The sequence below is a fragment of the Eptesicus fuscus genome, chromosome 5 (assembly GCF_027574615.1).
Source record: "Eptesicus fuscus isolate TK198812 chromosome 5, DD_ASM_mEF_20220401, whole genome shotgun sequence".
NCBI classification, from domain to species: domain Eukaryota; kingdom Metazoa; phylum Chordata; class Mammalia; order Chiroptera; family Vespertilionidae; genus Eptesicus; species Eptesicus fuscus.
In genome coordinates, this window is record NC_072477.1 from 100,860,090 (window position 1) to 100,873,302 (window position 13,213).

Below are 13,213 nucleotides of genomic sequence, written 5' to 3' on the forward strand. Positions count from 1 at the left end.
ATGCAATTTATATAGCAGATCTTACCTCTGGAGAAAAGTGTGCCTTTTCATACACACAAACATTTATATTTATCATTTCAAAGTCCATTCAAACAAAAATTCAACATGCAAGGTTAGAGGTAAACCAAAACTAATCTACATTAGGCATTATTTTAAATGGAGGTAAACTAAAATAATTCAGATTAGTTTTCATTGTTCAGAATGCAACCCCACTCCTATCCCAACAAAAATGCAAAGCCTATTTAAATCAAAAGAATAGGGTTATATTCAGTAAAATTTCATCTTTGTGTGCACTCTAGAATAGCTGACAGCGGCAGCTACAGAATCACCCCTATAAAATATATTAGATTTACAATGCACAACTGTGGACGATTAGGAATGCATTTACATTAACACCAGAGAAGGACAGATGAGACAATTTTTGAAATCACCTTAACAATTATAAAGTTAATAATTTGATTTTTCTAATGTCCCTACATGAGTCTTATATGTTAAAATAATTACAGTGGCTGCCCATTATCCAAAATACATTAATAACATAATTGATTAGCAAACTTTGGTCCCACATCAGAAATGTTTTTTACAAGCCTTGACTTATTTTAATTTCTATTATTTATTTCTACTTTAATTTTTCTTGAGAAAACAACTCAAAATAATTTACAACCTCACACTACCATTTCTGTTAGTCTGTCTGGATTTCACTAATGAATAAAGACATTTTTACTTTTGCTTCTTGAATTATCCAAAATGCTTATTTTTGCTGAAAAAAATAACATTTTAGCCAAAAATTAAGTTAGCAATACAGACATTAAGTTTCACTAATATTGATAATTTTCTTCAAAGTACAACTTAACATACAGCAAAGGTGAAAATTTCACCTTTTGGTAGGACATATAGAATTTTCTCTTCTATGAGAAGTAATCATATGAAATTGTCAATATTTGACTGTTTTTGACCTAACACAAGAAAGGAAGAAGGAAGGAAGGAAGGAAGGAAGGAAGGAAGGAAGGAAGGAAGGAAGGAAGGAAGGAAGGGAGGGAGGGAAGGAGGGAGGGAGGGAGGGAAGGAGGGAGGAAGGAAGGGAGGAAGGAAAGAAGGAAGGAAGCTAAGCAACAGGTTTCTTCTAAAAATGACTTTCTGGAAAGTATTAGATAAGAAAAATAATGTGACAAGTCTCAGATTAATATGAAAACGAACCAACGTGCCCATATATAACTTTGTCATTTCAAAAGTTTTAAAATCTGCTTTGAAATAAAAGAAAAATCAGACCAGTAATGGTTTCTATCATTGATACTTCCTTTATGTTTTTTAAAACATTTCTATATTAATATCTTACTTATTATTTTATAAGAAAAACTACAGTGTTGGTTTCAATGTAATAAAGTGCTTTCCCCATCACTATGTTTGCCCAACACAGTAGTGTTATCCTAAGTTATAACAAATGTCAAAAAGCTTAATAATTCTCAAAAAAAAAAAAAAAAAAAGCTTAATAATTCTCTATAAAGAGTGATCTACCTCTTCTTAACCAGGTAATGGTCTCCTGAAGAGTATGTGATTGCTACCAGTACAATGTAGTGGATACCAGGACCTGGACCCCAAATGCCTGGGTTTGAGTCTCAGCTCTTCCACTAACCAGACATGAACCTGGGTCAAGTTACCTAATCCTTTTTGTGCCTTGGTTTTCTCACGTGTGAAATAAAAATAGATGGGAAAGGAAAGAAGATTTCTGGATAACCACGGATCCGCTGCCACTGAGGGGGACTACCCTGCTGTTGAGAGGCGCAGGGGGCGGGACTCCTGCCCCCTGTGCCTCTCAACGGCCAGATCCGCGGCCGCTGAGGAGGCCTGCTGTGGACACCCAGCTGCACATCTTAACGGCAGGGTAGCCAGGTGCCCACAGGCAGCCCCCCTCAGGGGCCGTTAAGAGGCGCAGGGGGTGGGAGTCCCGCCCCCTGCGCCTCTCAACAGCAGGGTAGCCCCCCTCAGCAGCCGCGGACCATCAAAAGTGGGGGAGCTGGGTGCCTGTCCGCTCCGGCACCAGTGGACAGGCACCCAGTTCCACTGCGATCAAAAGTGAAAGCGTGTAGGGGACCCTACACGTGCATGATTCAATCATGCACTGGGCCTCTAGTCCTATCTAATAAAAGAGTAATATGCAAATTAACCATCACTCCAACACAAAGATGGCGGTGCCCAGTCCTCTCAGCCCTGCTGAAGTCCTCCAGTCCCGGTGGCGGCCTCTGAGAGCAGGGCCTGCTTGGCCATCGCTGCGGCGACCTGGAAGCGGCCAAGTGGGCCGGCCCTGCAGACAGCAGAGAACCATGGGAAGTGGGCCTAAGTCGTCAGTAGGACATCCCCTGAGGGGTCCCGGATTGGAGAGGGTGCAGGTCGGGCTGAGGCCCCCCCCCCACGCCCCCATGCATGAATTTCATGCACTGGGCCTCTAGTTATAAATATAAAATTTTCTAAGTTTTAATTAAAACTGTGATAGGACCTTTTCTCTTTAAAGTTTTGTTTTTAAGGTTCAATATTAGATTTAAATATTAGACTCATTCAAAAATTAACAAGAAACATATATATATGTATATGTATATATATATATATATATAAGACCTATATAAATAGAAGGTCTTCTGGTTATTAATAGAATTTCAATTTACAATCAAGAATAAAGAATCTCAAAATAGTTCTAGAACCAACAATGTTATGCCAGGTTACGTCCATTTATTTCTATTTTCCAATTTAGATATCACATTCATTTTTCACTATTTTACCCTAAAACATGCATATGATAAATAATCATTTCCAAAGTACTGGTCTGTAATGAGGATTATAACTGACATGCTGATATCATATCAGCTAAAAACAATCACATTACATAACAGACATTATTACTGACTCCTTGTTAAAGATATGAAAAACTAAAGCGCTAGAAAGTGAGGGACTCACAGCTATTCTACTTACTCAGTGAAGAGCTGGGATTTCACCCTGCTGAGTCTGACCACAAAGCACATTCTCTTTTCACAACACAGCTGCTGCTTCTAGCCCATATTTTAAAGCCCTTCTAAACACTAAGTCTAAATTAATACACACACACACAAAAAGCCATAGTATAGTCATATAAATAAAGCCAGACTTTTAAAAAATAGCAATAGTGACAAAGGACACACAGTGCAATCAAAAAGAATAAAAGTTCACATGCAAAGACAGAAAATGAAAGAAAATACGAACGGCAACTTAGAGACCAGCTTTATGTCCATAGTTTGGATTCTTGAAATTATTAATAGGACTCTTGTAAATCGGATTTTCTTGCTAAAGTAAAAGAAATAGTTTCTAATGATTTCATCAGAAAAAAAAAATGACATGTGTAGTGTTTAAACACTATAAAGGAGAATTTTTACTATTTTACTAACTTTACTATTTTTATACTTCTGAAATTACTTTTTTCAAAACCCCAGCAAATTGTACTATAATGCAAATGACTAAAGTTCATTTATAATTTAAAAATACTGAAAATTGTCATAGCCTTCCTTTATCAAAAGACAAATACACAAGTGCCAACATCTGGCCACCCCACCTCTGACTACAAATTTCAAAGCCAACGCTAGCACAAACTTCCAGCCACTAACAGATTTCAAAAGTTTTTATAAAGCAAGGTTTGTTGAGTTATAATTTGCAGAGGGTAAATTTATCTCTTTTAAAGTACAGGTTCATTTATTCTCAAATGCATAAACATACCCACAATTAAGGTCATGCCAAAAAGATCCCTCATGACCCTTACCCCCACTCCAATCCCTGGAAAACAGATCTGCTTTCTGCCCCTATAGTTTTGCCTTTTCCAGAATGTCATATAAATAGAATCATACAGTATATAGCCTTTTGAGTCTGACTGCTTTCTACTTAAGGTTCTTTGTTGAAAAAAAAAAAAAAAAAAGAGAGCGAGAGAGAGAAAAAATCTTTTCATTGTATAGGATTCTAATTTACATGAGATGAAAAGGCAGAATAGATTTAAGACCAAAATTTTAAGAAAGTAAAAATAATGACCACAGTAACCAGAAGATACATTCGTACAGTATTTTATTTTAATGGAATATATTTAAGATGTTTTGCTTTTTCACTAAATTTAAGTTCTCTGAATAATGAACTTATGGAGGAATAAAACACTTAGTGAGGGCTTTAATAATCAATTTTAGATTTAATAAACAAGTCTCAGAAGTATTACTCTTACTTTATGACTGACCTTACTTTTTAGGTGTTTTGCAACTTACCGTGTCCCATTTGGCATTCATCTTTTCCTTTTCAAATTTGGCAAATTCCCTTCTGTCGTGAATTATCATTAAAAGTTTCCAAATTAGCAGCAATGCAAGACCAATCAGAACAATTCCAGCAACCACACCAGCGACAATTGGAATGATGTCTGGACCAGTGGGACACTCTATAAAGTATGAAGAAAAGACTGAGTACACCAGGGATTAGTGTGTGTAGAATAAAGGCAAAACTACAAAGAACTGGGCAGTCTCCTATAAAAAGAATGCAGATTATCCCAAGAATCTATAAAAAAGACTCTAGAACTAACGAGTTGACAAGGCCCCAGGATACATGATTAACCTTTTGCACTCGGATGTCGAGTGTGACTCGACACGGTTAGCATTGGTAGCAGCTCGTATGTCAAATTGTATTGAATGTATCAATAATTTGAAATATAAAAAAATCCAAATAAATAAGTTTGTATGAAAAGAAACTCGTTTTTTATTCTACTGCCGCACTTTGTAAAATCTGGGGTATTTAAAAAATTAAATCCCGAGTAGAATAAAGGAATCGAGAAAAAAGCAAGCGAGTGCAAAGGGTTAATAAACAACAAATCATTATGTATTTCTGTATGTTATATAGAAATTTATTTTTACATATTAGAAATTGAATTTTAGAATAGTATCCTCTACAATAGCTTTAAAAGTCATAAATCCAACAAAACGTGTGCAACATTTGCATTTGCTAAACATTACTAAACACTGATGAAAGAAATTATTCCATGTTCATGGATTAGAAGACACAACATTGTTAAAATACCAATTTTCCTCTAACTTGATCAATGCAATCCCAATCAAAATCCTGGTAGTACTTATATAGATAGATACTAGAGGCCCAGTGCATGAAATACATGCACTCAGGGGAAGAGGGGGAGCCCTCAGGGGATATCTGATGTCTTAGCGCTGCCGTGGAGGTGGGAGAGGTTTCTGCCACCCCCACTGAACTCGCCAGCCATGAGTCCAGCTTCTGGCTGAGCGATGCTCCCCCTATGGGAGCGCACTGACCACCAGGGGGCAGGTCTTGCATTGAGTGTCTGCCCCCTGGTGGTCAGTGAGCATCATAGTGGTTGGTCATTCTGCTGTTCGGTCTATTTGCATATTAGCCTTTTATTATATAGGACTAGAGGACCAGTGCATGAATTCGTGCACAGGCAGGGTCTGACCAGCCCACCCCGTTGGGGCTGATCCAGCTGGGCAGGCCGGGGGGGGGGGCTGTGGGCGGTTGGCTGGCCCTGCCCCAATCAGGGTGGGGGCTGATAAGGGGCGGGGCCAGCCAGGGCCTCAGGTGGTTGGCCAGCCCCCTGGTCGAACTCCTGGTCGAATTCCCAGTCAAGGGGACAATTTGCATATTAGCCTTTTATTATATAGAATCAGCAAGTTACCTCTAAAATTTACCAAAAAGGCAGAGAACTAGGAAAATATTACAAAAACACTTGTCAACTCACTTGTTAGTTCTAGAGCCTTTTTTATAGATTCTTTGGGATAATCTACATTCACTTTTGGAAAAGAACGAAGTTGGACAACTCAATACCAGACTTCAAGAGTAGTATAAAGTGACAGTAATTGAGACAGTGTAATATTAGCTAAAAGACAGTTGCATAGATTATTGAAATATAGTCAGAAATAGGCCCACACATCTAAAGTTATCTCATTTTTAACAAAGGTTAAGAAAGGTCAGTCTTTTCTACAAATGGTGCTAGAACTACTGGACATTCATATGCAAAAAACTAAAACCTCACTCCATATACTAAGATTAACTCAAAAGGGGTATAGATCAAAACAAAAAAGCAAAGCAATAAAACTTCTAGAAGAAAACACAGGAGAAAAGTCCTTATAAACTTGAGTTCTCAGATTAAATAACAAAAACAAGATATATTAAAAAAAAAACTTGGTAAATTGTAGTTCAATTAAAATTAAAGCTTCTGGTCTTAAAAAAACAACAACAACCCTGTTAAAATGAGAAGACAAGAGGGAAAGACTGGGAGACACTACTATAAAACACAAATATGAAAGGGCAAGATAGTACAGGCTTTTAAAACCAGTTTGGCTCTTCCTTATAAACATATATATAACATATGTCTCCCAAATCCATTCCTAATATTTATCCAAGAGAAATGAAAACTTACATTCCCACAAAAAATCAAAGACATTTTTTAAGTGTATAGAAACACCAAGAAAATACTTTATCTTCTGAGAAGCTGAACAAATTCATACTTTATAATATCCCTTAACAAATTATCTTTTTCACTGTCCCAGTCTATTTCAAGTTCAGAGTTAGATATCATCAATAATGAGGTAATGCTTATTGAGTACCTACTAAATGCCCTAAGTGATGAGCATTGCGCCAATGTGGATTATTGCACTTAATCTTCAAACTCTCCACTCATAAAACTTAACACTTGCCTTCTCTTTTCCTCATTTCTTATATAGTTAATTAAATTAATTAAATACTCTTTTAAACTTTGAGATAAAAATATGTCCCAACATGAACCTAAAATAATAAAGGTGGAAGCCATTCCTGGATTTTAGAGAAACTGCCAATAAGCCTACGTAGTAAAAACAAGACATAAAAGGAAATGAAAGGCATTTTGAAATGATCAGATTTCTACCTGGAGTCTCTACAACGTGTACAATGGCCTCATTGTTCCCATTCACTGAATATGTGAAATAGAACCAGCAATCGTCAACATCCTTCTCCTTACAGTGGGACAGGGGATCCACCTGGCCTGGCTGGGGTAATTTGTCCCGACTTTCAACCTTGGTAATGTTAAAATGGGAACATTCCTGTGCACATGTGTCTTTCTTTTCTCCTTTATTGAAGGCTCTGCACTGAACACATTCCCTGTTAAAACACAAATTGTTACATTTAACCTTTATTATTTAAAATATTTGCTTAAAGATTATTTTGTGAGCTAGACTCAAAATCTGACCAAATTAAACCAAGAGCTATGAAAGATTTGAATAAATGAAGAGGCATATGACATTTCTCAATGAGAAACTAAATATAAAGATGCTAGTTTCCCAAGTGAAACTATAATTTATTACAGTTCAAACTAAAATCCCCAAAAAGAAATAAAATAGTAAAATAAAACTAGCCCTATCAGATATTAAATATATAACATAAAACCAAAGGAACTTAAACTGTGTTGTTGATACAATAACAGTTCTTCAAGGGCAAAACCTTCAATTGTGCTTAGTCAAAAGATGGTAATTAAGCAATTGGTAATGCTAATTTATCAAGTCACCACATAGATTTGATTATATAGCAAATTCAAAATAACAGTACCACCCTTGGATGACACATTTCAACATCATGTGACAAACACTAGCTATTGAGAAAGAATATTTAAGATTTAAAGGCTGGCTTGTGTGTGGCAGAAACTTTATTTACAGTGTAAGTTACTTATAGGTACTGTTCTGGATTTAGGGGTAATAGTTAGGGTAACAAACAGTAAATATCAACTATTCCAAGTAATTAGGAATACTTACTTATGCTCAGCACAGACGCCAAGGCAGGTCTGACACATCTCACAAGTTGGCCCTTGAAACTTGGGATCCGTGCATTTACAGGCGCCGCACTCACAGACGCCCCGGCCATTGCAGATCTGTCCATTTGTGGCCATGCATGAAGTCGTGTCCAGAGAGCAGTCACATGCACTGCCCGTGTAGTTGGGATTGCATTCACACACACGACACTTGCAAACACCATTTCCTGAAATTAAAAATATTATTTCTCTCAACAATGGTAAAACATAAAAATCAGAGCATTGATTTAAAAGCAAAAATAAGCAATAATGCCTAAGAAAGTGTATGTAAAGGATGAACTGATTCTCAATGCTGTCCTTTTTTATTTATTCATCAAGCATACTTGAACTTTTTATTATATTAGATGGGGATCACATTTTATAACCATTTTTTCTGACCCCCTTTCTCACCTCCACAAATTAAGCCATTGGATCTATCACAGTTGAAATTATCACACTCGCAGAATTTGCCAGAATAAATTTCGTTTGTATTATCCCTCTTCCTACAAACACACTGTCCACAGACACACTCTCCGTTGTTACTACAGATTTCTGAACTGTTTTCTTTCCTGCAATAGGCATCCATATCTTCACTGTTAACTTCATCTGTGCTACATTCACAATGTCTGCCAACACGACCCTCATTGCACCTAAAGAAAGAGTCCAAAATTTCAATTACATAAAAGAAATAACAAAACAAGTTAAGCCCTGAGAAACAATGGGAGAGGAAATTAAGACTATGAACAATATCTTTAAGTTATAATTATATTATATGGGAGTGTTTGTGTACCCAAAAGTGTACATATGCACACACACCAGCCATTCAAGTTCAGATGCAGGGTCTAGGAAAAAACCTTTCTTCAGGAGAGTAACCATTTTAACTAAGATGAAAATATAATCTAGCAATAAACAGGTGAATAAAACATTTAGGAACAGGATAAATTTATTTTTAAAGGGTATGTTTTCAAACTGTTAATCTAAAAAAGTACAATAAACACACTATAAAAGTGCATGGAAGTTGAAGAAAAACACAGCTTATCACTTGAACATACTGTTTAAAAATAAATATATCCTATGGGTCCAGACTTTTCAGACACACTGTATATTTTTAAAACACCTAATGCTTATAGACACTGAATACACTAATTCTGTATCTGGTAAATATAAAGGGAAGGAAGGCAAAACATTTTCAAGGTAATTTTTTTAGTTAAAGGATTATTTTACTAAAAATGGGTCTATATGTCTCATGATATGTACATGAAAAATAAAAATGTAACATTTTAATTGCTATTTAAAATTGATAGTTAATAACTGATGATGAAATAAATTTATTTTTTTTCTCATGATTAAAACCCTTATGAACCCATTTGGAGCTGGTATTTAATCAAAATACTCTCCCTTCCTCCTATGACTTTTTTAGAGGGAATACAGAGTATTTTAATTTTAACTTTTAATTAAAAAGTAACCTGAGTGTAAAAATAAATTTTAAAATAATATGATTAAAGTTAATTTGACTCTAAGTTCTGAAATACTGTTTTCTCTTTAATTTTGCAAACTGTATCCTTTCATTTACTTATCTTTTTGTTGTTGTTAATTCTCACCCAAGGATATTTTTCCACTGATTTTTAGAGAGAGTGGAAGGGAGGGGGAGAGACAGAGAGAGAGAAATATCAAAAAAAAAAAACACATTGATTGGTTGCCTCCTGCATTTGCCCTGACCAGGGCCAAGGATTGAGCCTGCAACTTAGGTAGTACATGTGTTTGATAAGAATCAAACCCAGGACCCTTCAGTCCATAGGATGATGCTCTATCCACTGTGCCAAACCAACTAGGGCCAAATGTATTCATTTTTAAAAAATTATTCCAACAATGCAGAAGTATATGTAGTACAAGGTGAACATCCTTTACTGCTTCCTAATTCCATTTCCCAGATAAAATCACCATTATAAATTTGTTATATTTTTCCAAAACAACTTTATAAAAGCTTATTTAGCTCTAGAAAACTCAGATTGCTATTATAGGAGAAAAAAATCCAAATGCTACCTTAACAGTTTGTTATAAATATATCTTGGATGGCTATAAAAGCTTTTACTTTAAAGAGCAGTCTTAAGAAAAAAGACAAGGGAGAACTTTCTATAAATAGTACACACAAGATCATAAAACTAATCTTGTGGTAAGCAACAAGTGACTGGAACAAAACATTTATTTGTTCCATAGAGAGGTTTTTTCTGGTTGTCTCAAAACATAGCCTGCCTATATGTTTCCAACACAATCAATACTTCTCCAATCACTTCCAGCTTACCTGCAAGCTCCACACTCAAACGTTCCATTCCCTTCGTGACACTTTGGACTACTAGGGATGCCTTCACTTTGGCATTCACACTCACAGATGAACTGAAGAATAATCTCTACTTCTTCAGTGAAGCCCAGAGGTTTAATTTTAATGGTTTCAGAATTCTTATTTGGACATTTATTTGAAGTGATGCTAATTTCAAATTGAACCTTAAAGGAAAAAAACAAGATTAAGTTTTAAGTTAACAAGTAAGCAATTTAAATCTACTAAAAAATATTTTAAAAAGCTCTTCATTTATTTTATTCTCAAATTACAAACTTGATTGCTTATATAAAACAGCAATTCTTTTCTTTTCTTCAGAAAATGTTTATACAACCTACCTCATCTCCAATGGAAATATTGGAGCATTTTCTTCCATTTTCCCCTGTTCCATTCACCCCATTTTTGCAGTAAGATTTATAACTTATTGTTACTCCTTCTGGCAATTTGCTGTTTTCCAAAATTACTTCTGAGGAAAGGGACTAAAGCAAAGACTAATTACACATAGGAAAGGCAAACAAAATGCTACTATAAGTTGAATGCATAAAACCAATGGGCCCATTAAGAAAACAGTATCCTATATAATAAAAGCCTAATATGCTAAGTGTCCGGTCATCTGTTCAACCAATCAAACCATAATACACTAATGATATGCTAAGACCGCTCAACTGCTCGCTATGGTGTGCACTGACCAACAGGGGACAGTCGACTGGTTGACCAGTCGCTATGACGTGTACTGACCACCAGGGGGCAGACGCTCCAACTGGTAGGTTAACTTGCTGCGGGGTCTGGCTGATCACTGATCGGACTGAGCAAGATGGGCCAGACATGCCCTGGAGCCCGCCCATGGTCCCTCCCCAGCTGGCCAAGCTCCTGCGTCCCTCCCCGGCCCTGATCGTGCACCGGGGGGATCCCTTGGCCTGGCCTGCGCCCCCCTGCAATCTGGGACCACTCGGTGGATGTTGGAGAGCCAGTTTCGGCCCAATCCTGCAGGCAAGGCTGAGGGATCCCCACTGGTGCACGAATCCGTGCACCGGGTCTCTAGGCATTTAAATAAAATGTTTGAAGCCAAACCCTGGGTGCCTAGAAAACACCGAACCTAGAGAAACAGGCTCTGATTAATAAGGACCAGTTCTTCAAAATAATGTACATGACTGAAAAGTAAGAATATTTGTGCTTTAATTACTAAGTTAAAATGTTAATAATCATATAGCACAGAAGCCTGATATTAATTATGAGGACTCCTAAGAACTCAGAACCAAAATTTTCTTTCCTCATTGCCAATATGGCCCTATGACTTCATCTAACATGGGACTAAGGTAAACAATCTAGTACAAAGTCTGAGAACAAATTTCCTTAGAAATAATGGTAGCTCTGGCCAAAAACAAACAAACAAACCCCCCCACAAACAAAAAAAACACCAATAGATCCAAGTAAGGATTCAAACCAGTGATTTTTTAGAATATGAGAATGCTCAGGACAAATGCAAAAGGCTGCAGCAGCAAGCTATAGCTTGTACACACTCCTGCACGAATGGGAATTTATGCTATTAAGATGGAGAACTACAGACAAGACATGAAACAACTAGAATCTTGAAAATGTTTGTAAAAACCTCTCTTTTTGAGTAGGGTCTTCCTAAAACAGTTTGGGAACCCCTGACATGAACTAAAAAAATATATTTTAAAAATATCTAAAATTCAACCTGTCAAGGGAAGAAGAGGAAGATAATGTATACAGCACACAATGGTTACCGTAATGTTACAAATGCCTTCAGATTACTTAAATGATCATTAAGTATTGGTTATTAATCATTTTAAGTAATCTGAAGGCATTTGTAACCAATACTTAATGAGTATCACTAAAGGTACTCTGATTAAGCTATAGACAGAGCAAACAATTCCTCTTTAATTTCAATATAACTTCCTTCCATGTGTGTGGGTAAAAAAATCTTATCCTTTTAAAATAGTTGTCATATATATTTAAATTTTTATATATATTTTATAGTACATGCACATCTTGAGAATAGAAAACTATATCACCTAAATATATAGCAAGAAAAAAAATTGGCAAAAATACTTACAATGCATCAAAATAGGTGAGTCTATAAAGGATTCTTGGGAAGGAAAAAGAAGACTGAGGCAATCCTATAAATCTAAATGTGAGTTATATTTCCCATTTGCTTTCCAACAAGACTTATTACTTAATGACATTCAAATGGATATTTAGACATTTTCACCACATGTCTTTGATTAGACTATATAAATAACTAGAGGCCCAGTGCATGACACTTGTACACTGGGGAGAGGAGGGAGAGTCCCTCAGGCCAGCCTGCACCCTCTCACAGTCTAGGAGCCCTTGGAGGATGTCCCTGAGACAGGCTTCCGGCTGTGCTGCGCTCGCCCTGTGGGAGCGCACTGACTACTAGGGGACAGCTCTTGTGTTGAGCGTCTGCCCCCTGGTGGTCAGTGTGCATCATAGCGACTGGTTGTTACACCGTTCAGTCTATTTGGATATTAGCCTTTTATTATATTGGACTAGAGGCCTGGTACACAAAATTCGTGCACTAGAGGGGGGTGTCCCTTAGCCCAGCCTGCACCCTCTCCAATCTGGGACCCCTCGGTGGATGTCTGACTGCCGGTTTAGGCCCAATCCCTGTGGAATTGGGCCTAAACCGGCAGTCAGACATGCCTCTCACAATCCAGGACTGCTGGCTCCCAAATGCTTGCCTGCCTGCCTCCCTGATAGCCCCTAACTGCTTCTGCCTGCCAGCCTGATCATCCCCTAACCACTCCCCTGCCAGACTGATTGATGCCTAACTGCTCCCCTGCTGGCCCGATTGCCACTAACTGCCCTCCCCTGCTGGCCCGGTCACCCCTAAATGCCCTCCCCTGCCAGCCTGGTTTCCCCTAACTGTCCTCCCCTGCCAGCCTGGTCGCCCTCAACTGCCCTCCCCTGCAGTCCTGGTCCCCTCCAACTGCCCTACCCTGCCAGCCTGGTCTCCCCAACTGCCCTCCTCTGCTGGCCCAGTCACCTCTAACTTCCCTCCCTTG

At 37.5% G+C, this 13,213-nt stretch overlaps 1 protein-coding gene across 2 annotated transcripts in view; it reads right to left on the reverse strand.

The window, feature by feature from the left end:
* The window catches only part of ITGB1 (integrin subunit beta 1), a 64,163-nt gene that overhangs the window by 3,050 nt on the left and 47,900 nt on the right, over window positions 1-13,213 (reverse strand). Inside the window, exons 10-16 of one of the 2 annotated variants that reach the window (XM_054716619.1) lie at window positions 10,505-10,645; window positions 10,134-10,333; window positions 8,243-8,481; window positions 7,797-8,019; window positions 6,917-7,149; window positions 4,269-4,435; window positions 3,232-3,312 (exon numbers count right to left, since the gene is read on the reverse strand). In XM_054716619.1, the coding sequence (XP_054572594.1) occupies window positions 3,238-3,312; window positions 4,269-4,435; window positions 6,917-7,149; window positions 7,797-8,019; window positions 8,243-8,481; window positions 10,134-10,333; window positions 10,505-10,645 (1,278 nt within the window). In that variant the 3' untranslated portion in view covers window positions 3,232-3,237. The remainder of the gene's footprint in view (window positions 1-3,231; window positions 3,313-4,268; window positions 4,436-6,916; window positions 7,150-7,796; window positions 8,020-8,242; window positions 8,482-10,133; window positions 10,334-10,504; window positions 10,646-13,213) is intronic. The other variant, XM_054716620.1, reaches the window with a different exon arrangement.